This window comes from Haliotis rubra, unplaced genomic scaffold (genome assembly GCF_003918875.1).
Source record: "Haliotis rubra isolate DU_JTF1 unplaced genomic scaffold, ASM391887v1 Scf82, whole genome shotgun sequence".
Classification (NCBI taxonomy): domain Eukaryota; kingdom Metazoa; phylum Mollusca; class Gastropoda; order Lepetellida; family Haliotidae; genus Haliotis; species Haliotis rubra.
In genome coordinates this window covers 1,614,572-1,624,651 of record NW_025767546.1, presented here as the reverse complement: position 1 = coordinate 1,624,651, position 10,080 = coordinate 1,614,572, and the positions used below count along the sequence as shown (strand labels likewise).

Sequence of the window (10,080 nt, the reverse complement as noted above, 5' to 3'; positions counted from 1 at the left end):
TCTCTCTCTCTCTCTCTCTCTGTAGAATGAAAATCAAATGCAGATTTTTCGAAATCAAAAAGTATAAGTTTATTGATAGGATTCTCAATATGTTTTTGTTGAAAATAAATACATACGAATAAAGGCTTTGCTAACACAATTAATCGCAGTTGGATGGAATATTGCCAATGTGACAATGAACTTGTATACATCCATTCATTCAATTCATAAACATGGTGAATAAATAAAACTGTACATAGATTCTTCTTAACGTGACATTCACACGAGGGCTTGTAGATTTCTGTCATAACATCAATCACTTGTTGGTCTGCTCTCTACGTTATCTGGACACCGCCCTCACATAGCTGAAATATTGCTTGGTGCGTCTTTATACGAAAAACATACAAATCTCCATGACATTCAATGAAAAATGTTTTATATATATATATATATATGTACGCTCCTGTTCAAAACTAATGTTCCTTCAGTACTGCGATCGAGTGGACAAGATACCACATACCGCTGCTGGTTAAAGTTCACTCCAGATTATTCAGTGTATTATTTCGAGTGAGAAGCGACGCAAGAAACCGTCCAGTCAAATTACCCACAATGCCGTGAGGAAGTTCATGAGAACATGCTAACACGCTATGGTATGGTGGGGAAGGGGCCCGGGTATTTGTCATTAATAATAAAGATGTAATACTATGATAATCAAAGGGTGGTGAAGCTGTAATTGTTTCCAGATTCACGTTGCTAGAATCGCGACCGCGCCCTGTGCGACTGAAGCGAACCAGTCGCGTCAGCATCAAGACCGAGTGGTGGAGGATCGAGGTGTAATGTGGATGTGTATGTAATGAGACTATATGGTATAACTTTGCTTGCATGTAACAAGTGATAATAAGAATAGATCCCCAAAATATATGCTTGAAAGCGAGGTCATTTTTGCTTTTTGTTGACTGGACATTTGTTACTTACAAACACTTACACTTTTGAATTGACAATGTCACACTGATAACACTATGTATGTCATGATAACACGACTCAGATATACGATGTTGTGTGGGACACAATGTCACCATCCTACCGTGAGGATTTTCGATAAAATTTCTTTCTCTAAGTCTACCCTGTCCACTAAAATAGGATCAGAACTGAATCGCCAATTGAACTGAACTGAATACCATCAGTATTGTTCGATTCAAGAAGGGATGAACTGTTTTCATCAATATCTTAGCATTCCATTATTATTTTCAATATGTAATATCGTCGAGTTAGTTCTACATCACTGAGAGAACTAATTCTGGAAATGTTACGAGTGCTTCCCGCGGAGATTGTTTGTACGACGATGTACAACATTAGACATGGCTCCAGTAGTAAGTGTCCATTTGGATCAGGCGTCCGATTCATCAAAGCCGAGTTCATGAAATCCTTCAAGCACAAGGATATTTGAAGGAGCTTCTTCTTCTTCTTCATCATCATCGTCATCGTCGTCGTCTTCAGTTAGAGATTGTATTTGTTGAATGAAGTCACGTAGCTTGGTAACCATTTCAATGTTTGCTTTAGTTGTTTCATATGTTTTAGTATCCAGAGAATACGAGAGCACCCCATACGAGCCTATCTTTGCCTGTACTGACTCGGATAGACATGCCTGCTTTTTGGGTTTGTGACTGTACACAGGTTCCACGATGACCAAGAATACGTCTTCCCCATCTGTGGGAAAGACAAAATGGATGTATGGTATACTTTGTAACCAGTTTCATTGAGATAATTTAGCCATTTGTACACCAGGATATAACATTGGCCGTTGGGAATGAAAACAAGTATTTTGTATTACTGCGTGCACATAAACAAAAACTAGTTCCTTTATCTTGGTTAATAGACATAAGTATCAAATGGACTGTGGTGGTCGATGGAACGTTTACAACTGTCACCAGTAACTTTACTATTGTAAATTGCTATACATCTCCATCTTGCTTGATCTGTTTTTACTCTCTTCAACAACGGACATATCTGTATGTCATAGATCCGTTTTTGATTGTCTTAAGCAATATTGAAAACGTTATTTAATGTAATGGCATTGTCTTGCAAGGTACAACTGTGTCGTCAAAGAGACTGTGAAATCCCTGTCACGGCTTTGATCAGTCTACAAGGGGCGGTGGGGTAGCCTAGTGGTTAAAGCGTTGGCTCATCACGCCGAAGACCCGGGTTCGAATCCCCACATGGGTACAATGTGTGAAGCCCACTTCTGGTGTCCCCCGCCGTGATGTTGCTGGAATATTGCTAAAAGCGGCGTAAAACCAAACTCAGTCAGTCAGTCAGTGATCAGTCTACATCGGACCAGTAAATACCGAGGTCTGGGCCAGGCAACCCAGTGGTAAACCGAGAGGACAATGACCCGATCGCCGTCGGAGCTCCAAGGCACAGTTTGCAAGGTCAACCCACGTGACCAGTGGTTTAGGAGGGCCTATTCCGGCGCCATAATCTATCAGCTCCCGACAAGGTATTGTTGATGGACCTTACCTCTACTGTGTCCGAGGACGGACTTGGCGTCTGCATCTGGCATGGTGTAGCACGGACTAAACACGACCAACGGCGACACCACAGCGGCTGTTTGGCGGCGACAAGCCTTCAGCTGGAAGTTGCCATGTTCTTCTATGAAATGTACGGTGTCATGTTCCAAGGGACTGGTGTCGTCAAAGAAGTAGAACACTGAAATAATATCACATAACATCAGATGAAAATATTAGATATGCAATTGGGATACACTGGTTACAGACTCCTTCTTTAATGATGGACCTCAAATATCCAGTTCTGCCAATGATTCAGTCTATTAAGGCTCATGGTCAATCAGGACCTGGCAGTATGGAATCGTCATTAAGTTATGGATTTGTAAACCCTATTCATTCAGCCTTAAATGTTTTGAAAATGAGCAAAGGACAGGTATTCCGGTGTGCTTGTAAGTAAAATAATATGTTTGGACATGTCTCATACTTGCTATCGAAACAGTCTCGAATAAAACTCACAAAAAGTAAACGTTTGCTACTTGAGTGAAACCATCTTGTTTCATTGTAACAAGGTTGTACTATATATATATATAACCATTACTTCACATAGCAAAAGATTACCTGGGCTACGAACGTCCTTTAGGACAGGTTTTGGTTGAGGAAAATTTAAGTTGGTAGGCTCTTCCGGAGTTGGTGCACTGAAAGCATCTGCAAATGGGTCTCCCGAAGCTTTGGTCGATGAATCCCCTCTGGGGTCGAAGAAGTCATCAAACTTGTCCGATGCTCCTGCTGTCTGAAACGGGTTAACTGCCCCAGTCGGTTGACTTCCAGCTGCCAGAAACGGATCTACTGAACCAGTCGGTTGAGTTCCTCCTGCCAGAAACGGATCAACGGATTGGGTGGAGTTGACCTCGTGCTGTCTGAAACGGATCATTTGCCAGGGTTGGTTGAGTCTGAAACGGATCAACTACCTTTGTAGGTTGACTAGGTTGAAAAGGGTCTACTGCTGGAGCAGGTTGACTTGGTGGAGTGAGGACAATCTGTGGAATTGGTTGAGTCTGTTGGGCAGGTTGAACATGAGGTGTTGACCGTACATGCTGAGGCTGTTGGATTGGCTGAAAAACTTGGATTGGCTTAGGTTGTTCCGGCTGAGTTGACTGAACAAATTGAATGGGACGAGGCTCGTTTTGTGGACTTTGGTGAGCTGCTACAGATGACGCTCCGTCAACTCGATCTACATTCTGGCCAACTGGGAAATGTGTTGCCCAGGGTTTACGTTCTAGACAAAGGTTTACTACTCGCTTTACTTCGTTCACAGCTAGCCCGTTTTCGTTCTTATATCCTTTGAATTTCTCTTTACCTGAAAAAAATATGGTGCATGCAGCACCGACTCGGTTTCTTGTGGAGGTTGAGATTGGGTCCTTCAGATGATCCAAACTGTCTCTATTTTTTGAATGCTCCACAGCTCGTTTTACCATCACTAGAAGCACATCTTCGCCGTCTGTCAATAGGAATGTACGCATGTCAATGAAATAGGAAATATTTACAATCACATCGTCGGAATAAACGACGATGGTAATTGGCATCCAAACAGGATGATGATATTTAAAGCAAGTACTAAAACTACATTTATTTGAAAAGATTTCAACATATCAATGTGCACATTTCCAATTTATGTTAAGATTCATTACCCAAACCAGTGCCCTCAACTCTTGAGCATTTCTGTATACATCTTGTGGGAAGTATAGCAGAACTGTTGCTCGAACCATCTTCAACTCCAGTCAGCCTTAAATGTCGACATTATTGAAGAAAATTAATGCAATACCTCTAGAGCTGTCGAGAAGAGCGTTGACATCGACGTCAGTCTTATTGACTATTGGGCAGAAAAGCACCAACAGCGGCTTGGCGTACTGGACTTCACGGACTTTAATATGGCTCAAGTTGATGCTGCAGCTCTTCTCGACATACTTCACGGCTGTCACCAGCAGAGGCCCCTCTCCCGGGTTGTCGTGGTACATGAATACTGTGCAAAACACATACGTGAACTTCAGAAAAGTAGCACTAAGACATGTTGGCATGTTTGGTCCTTTCGGGGTGTCTTTGTTTTGTTTTTTTAGTAACTGTTCTTTTATTCATATATTCTATAGGGGTGGTGGTCTTTTATTCATATATTCTATAGGGGTGGTGGTCTTTTTAAGCAATATTCCTATATTCCAACATTATCAGGGTATCGTGAGTCTCAACAACATAAAGCAGTGATTTACATCATGAGCATCGAGTAATGCAAGCGGGAAACGATAACATGCATCATAATAATGGAATCCTCATCACTTCATTCCGTGTGTCAACCATTATGTACGACAAGCTTCACTATATGGCTGGAATAATGCCAATGTGACGTAAAGCCCAACTCAACTCAACTCAACTGAAGACCCATTATTAACTCAGGATTATACCATTTATTGAACAAATGAACACATTATTTGAACATGAGAAAGGAAGCATTGTGACTTCCAAAATGAGGACAGTAATTTATTGTTAAATTTTTAAACATACGGCATGTTTGGATTACATAAATGACATTCAAAACATACCTGCACAACAACGGAAGGATTGCGTGGACTCAGGTCAGGTATATAACAGCTGACAGGGTGAGTCGTGCACTCAGGTCAGTGTATATTATAGCCAACAGGGTGAGTCGTGCACTCAGTTCAGGGTATATTGTAGCAGACAGGGTGAGTCGTACACCCATTTCAGAGTTGCAAGCAGCACATACGCATGTTTGTTTCGGGATTCTAAATAACTCCGCCATCTACCATGCCAGTTTAAGAACCAAAGTACTGTCGGAAATAGAAACAAACTGTTTATAGGCTGTTATTATGTATCCCTAAAATGTACACAGTTGCAAATATCATATGTCGAAATAACCCACATCGGCCTAACTGAGCGTTCAACGGGATGCGTAATAGCATATCCAGAAAAGCATGATTACTCATAAATAATACATGTTGAGATATGTAAAAGAGTATGATACCCATAGAAAAGCTTAAATCAGCCATCGAATTAAATGTCTCAAAATATATAGGTGACATGACCACCCGAAGATCGACAGGACTGGATATTATTTGTAAATTTCTATGACATGCCGTTTATTTCCCCAGTTTAATTCCCATAAAGGATCATCTTATCTTAGCTGATATCCCGACACCCGTCCTGGTTTCCCTTTTGAGACGACCCCTCTTACTTGTTTGTTTTTAGTGAGGCCAGACTCCATGGTAGGTACATTCCTAATAGTTTCAGTAATAAAGTTATTATTTTTTATTATCGTTTATAATGAAGTTAAGTCTAACTTCAATGAGGGCTTTTACAAATGTGTTTTGTAATATAATATCATCGCATACTAATTTGCATAAAGCCATGGTCTATTCCAAATAAGACGCTTTGGACTTCGAAAAAAAAACGCATTGCTCATTACTGCACTAATCTCTCCTCAGTGAAGACCTATTTTTACGTTTCCTATCTCCCTACCACTGAGACTGTAGTTAGGCCGATCTTTCTTTAACAGATATTTCACGCTTTCACATATTAACTACATAAATTGTAGCGATGAATGTGAAAAAAAGCTTTTTTTAAATTTCCGACAGTACTTTGTTTACATCAACGTGGTTAGACTAATGGTGTATGTGTCGACAAAGCGAGACCTCATTAACTCGTCATCCGAGACGACATCAGAGTGGTGATAGTCAACTCTTAACGCCCTCTCCAGGAAGTATTGCCGAGTAACAAGTGAAATGAGTTCGAGCTATAGAAGTTTCACTGCTCACCTTGATCTTCAGTTGATAAAACGCCTAACACAATGAATTGTCTAGTTTTGAAATTATCATTATTATAAACAAAAGTAAAACAATTGTGAAACCTTGTTTTATCTGTCCCCCGACATTCAGGAATGACGCTGCCAAGGTTTGATAATCTGGGACGTTTTATAAAGAGGAAATTACTGATGTTAACGAGGTTCCACCTTAGGTATGTTTTCACTCATACTCACCATTCTTTCTAGAAAAATTCGGATCCATGTTTAATCCGACTCAGCTTATGAATTATATACACTGAAATAACAAACACAATCAGAGTTATTCAAATCGCTTACACTGACGTGATCACTGCAATAGCGAGACGTGTTTACCATATACGTCAGTTACACACCCTGATAAGATAGGGGATAGGATATCACATATCTATTACAGATCATATCGGATATATATTAGTCTGATCGATGGACGGCATTTAAAATCATATTTATACATTCCTTAAACATCTTGTCTTACAAAGGTGGTAGATGGCCCAGTGTTTAAAGAGTGAGTGAGTTGGGTTTTACGCCGCTTTTAGCAATATTTAGCGAACGCTTTAACCACTAGGATACCCCACTGGCCCCAGTGGTTCAAGAAGACCAGGGTTCTATATATGGTATATGGTATCTTGCGTTGATTTATGGTGTTATGGCATGTTGCCAAAAGCGGTATAAGGACCTACCTCACTCACTCACTCACTCACTCGAGCCTATCAAGTCTGTATGTCTGGTTCTGTATCTTGCGTTACAGCAGTTATCAAAGTCAATGTCAGGTTACGAAGCACCCAGGCGGCTTTCGAAACTAACGGTACAATGTTTAACCATTACAGTAAATACTACGGAGGAAGACACATCGAACTCGGGTCGGGTCTTTGGTGTGACGAGCGAACGCCTTAACCACTAAGCTACCCCACCGCCCCATTGCAATAAAGAAGTTATTCATCCATATAACCTATCGTCTCTTGACACACGAAATGAGCTTTACACATTGTACGCGTTTGGGGAATCGAACCCGGGTCTGCAGCGTAACGAGCGAACGCTTTAACCACTAAGATATTGGAGCGCCTCCCTTAATTCGTGTCTACCTAACGGTACATTGTGATAATCGTAACGCTATGTAACAGCACATGCGATGCGAAGAAGACAATGCCTCGAACTTCGACCTGTGGCGTTGACAGACAGGCAATGAACAAGCTATATACAAGTTAAAACACATGCGTTGTCACAGCAATCGGAGTGGTGTCCGAGCATGTACAACGCAGTGATATATTCTTCATGCAAATGTTTCACACAAAATAGTACATACCTTTTCAGGATCAACTTTCATAATATTATAGACTTTTATCTAAGCATTTCGTTACCGATCCGTTCAACTCCTTTGAATTTGAAAATAGAAAATATGACTTCAAATTGAAAAAGAAAAATCTAGCATGGTGATTTTACTACTACAGTTGATGACATAAAACAGTTATGCCTACTTGTGTAATCACTGAAATTTAAGAGGAATATATCATCATGTCATGTGCGGCTATTGCGATATTTGAAGCATAGTCAACGGTCAACGGAATTTAGTATTTTGTATATCCTTACTCAACACTTACAAGAATACTCGCCGGCGTCTAGCAACAAGAGACATGTATAAATGCCAAAAAATAAATTTCACCAAAATGACCCACCTGATATATTAGTTATACCGCCACACTACTATTAGTCACATTTCACACATATCCTCAGAAAGCCACATCGCCCTGATTAGGGGGCGTTTCATGAGTTGGGTGAAGGTCACGTGATAACGATGCAAGTATCATATTTACCCTGGCGAGATCATCACAGTTCGTGACGAACAGAGATATAGTTTCAGCTGTTCGGTGATAGCAGTTTAAACCTGTTAGACTTGCTAATAGTCGCAGATCCAATTTCACAGCTTTGAAGGAGTGTCTTAATAGCTCCGTAGTTCACAGTATTTCATCTTAAGACTGTACCAACCTGTTTTGTTCATGTATAAAAATTGACAAAAGGTATTTTTGTAAATGAGAAGCTCACACGATATTCGACTTTATCAGAGGCTGTGAACCCGTCAAAAAATTTCGATAGTGAAGTTCATTAACGTATGAACCGTAAAGATCCGGGTTAGAGTTTGTCGTGAGTAATCCGGTAAGGGGCGACTAACGAGATCAAGGTGGTCAGCCACGCTGTCTTGGTCTTATCCCAGTGTCATCGAATCCGAGTTGCGTAGGTCGATGCTCGTGATATCAATCACTAGATTGTCTTGTCCAGCCACTAAATCACTCACTCGAACTGTCACTCAGCCATTCAGCCACTAAAACAATCACTCAGCCATTCAGCCACTAAAACAATCACTCACTCCAACAATCCCTCAGCCATTCAGCCACTAAAACAATCACTCACTCCAACAATCACTCAGCCATTCAGCCACTAAAACAATCACTCACTCCAACAATCACTCAGCCATTCAGCCACTAAAACAATCACTCACTCCAACAATCACTCAGCCACTAAAACAATCACTCACTTGAACAATCACTCAGCCATTCAGCCACTAAAACAATCACTCACTCCAACAATCACTCAGCCATTCAGCCACTAAAACAATCACTCACTCGAACAATCACTCAGCCATTCAGCCACTAAAACAATCACTCACTCCAACAATCACTCAGCCATTCAGCCACTAAAACAATCACTCACTCCAACAATCACTCAGCCACTAAAACAATCACTCACTCCAACAATCACTCAGCCATTCAGCCACTAAAACAATCACTCACTCCAACAATCGCTCAGCCATTCAGCCACTAAAACAATCACTCACTCCAACAATCACTCAGCCATTCAGCCACTAAAACAATCACTCACTCCAACAATCACTCAGCCATTCAATCACTAGATTGTCTTGTCCAGCCTTGATTATCTCCAGATTACCGTTACATATCTGGGATATCTCGAGCGACACACTTGGGCGTTCATACGACTATTCACCAAACTGTATATTCAAATAATGTCATGCTTCTTTCAATATCATACGAAATCCCCCCACCCCCAGCCGTCATATAGATGAAGATTAAAACCAGGAAGTGCACACCAAAGCTACCAAGTCAACGACATTTTGTGCCTCAACAAGATACTCAACTAATTACTCAACGAATCTACCCAACCAATCACTCAACCGGTCGAAAAATCACCCACAAGATTACTCGAAAACACTTTCAATCACCCAACCATTATTTTAGCTCACTCATACGAACGCTCTTTCAACTAACCTATCAACCAACCAGGGACCAAACTAAACTAGCAGCGTTAAATATCAACCACTCATTAGAATGTAAACGCAACTACTAAATCAATCACTCAAGGAACCATTCATTCTACAATTAAATCACACAATCAAACGCTCACTCAGCCATTCAGCCACTAAAACAATCACTCACTCCAACAATCACTCAGCCATTCAGCCACTAAAACAATCACTCACTCCAACAATCACTCAGCTTCAGCCACTAAAACAATCACTCACCCCAACAATCACTCAGCCATTCAGCCACTAAAACAATCACTCACTCCAACAATCACTCAGCCATTCAGCCACTAAAACAATCACTCACTCCAACAATCACTCAGCCATTCAGCCACTAAAACAATCACTCACTCCAACAATCACTCAGCCACTAAAACAATCACTCACTCCAACAATCACTCAGCCATTCAGCCACTAAAACAATCACTCACTCCAAC

General features: G+C 40.9%; 1 protein-coding gene across 1 annotated transcript; it reads right to left on the bottom strand.

Annotated features, from left to right (window-relative positions):
- Positions 1 to 44: 44 nt before the first annotated feature.
- On the bottom strand, positions 45 to 8,113 carry LOC124262078. Its single transcript, XM_046696503.1, has 6 exons — positions 8,004 to 8,113; positions 6,526 to 6,586; positions 4,306 to 4,503; positions 3,102 to 3,981; positions 2,497 to 2,685; positions 45 to 1,686 (listed from the first exon to the last, which is right to left on the bottom strand). The coding sequence occupies exons 4-6, from the start codon at positions 3,412 to 3,414 to the stop codon at positions 1,367 to 1,369; spliced, it is 822 nt and encodes a 273-aa protein (XP_046552459.1). The 5' UTR covers positions 3,415 to 3,981; positions 4,306 to 4,503; positions 6,526 to 6,586; positions 8,004 to 8,113; the 3' UTR covers positions 45 to 1,366.
- Positions 8,114 to 10,080: the final 1,967 nt, after the last annotated feature.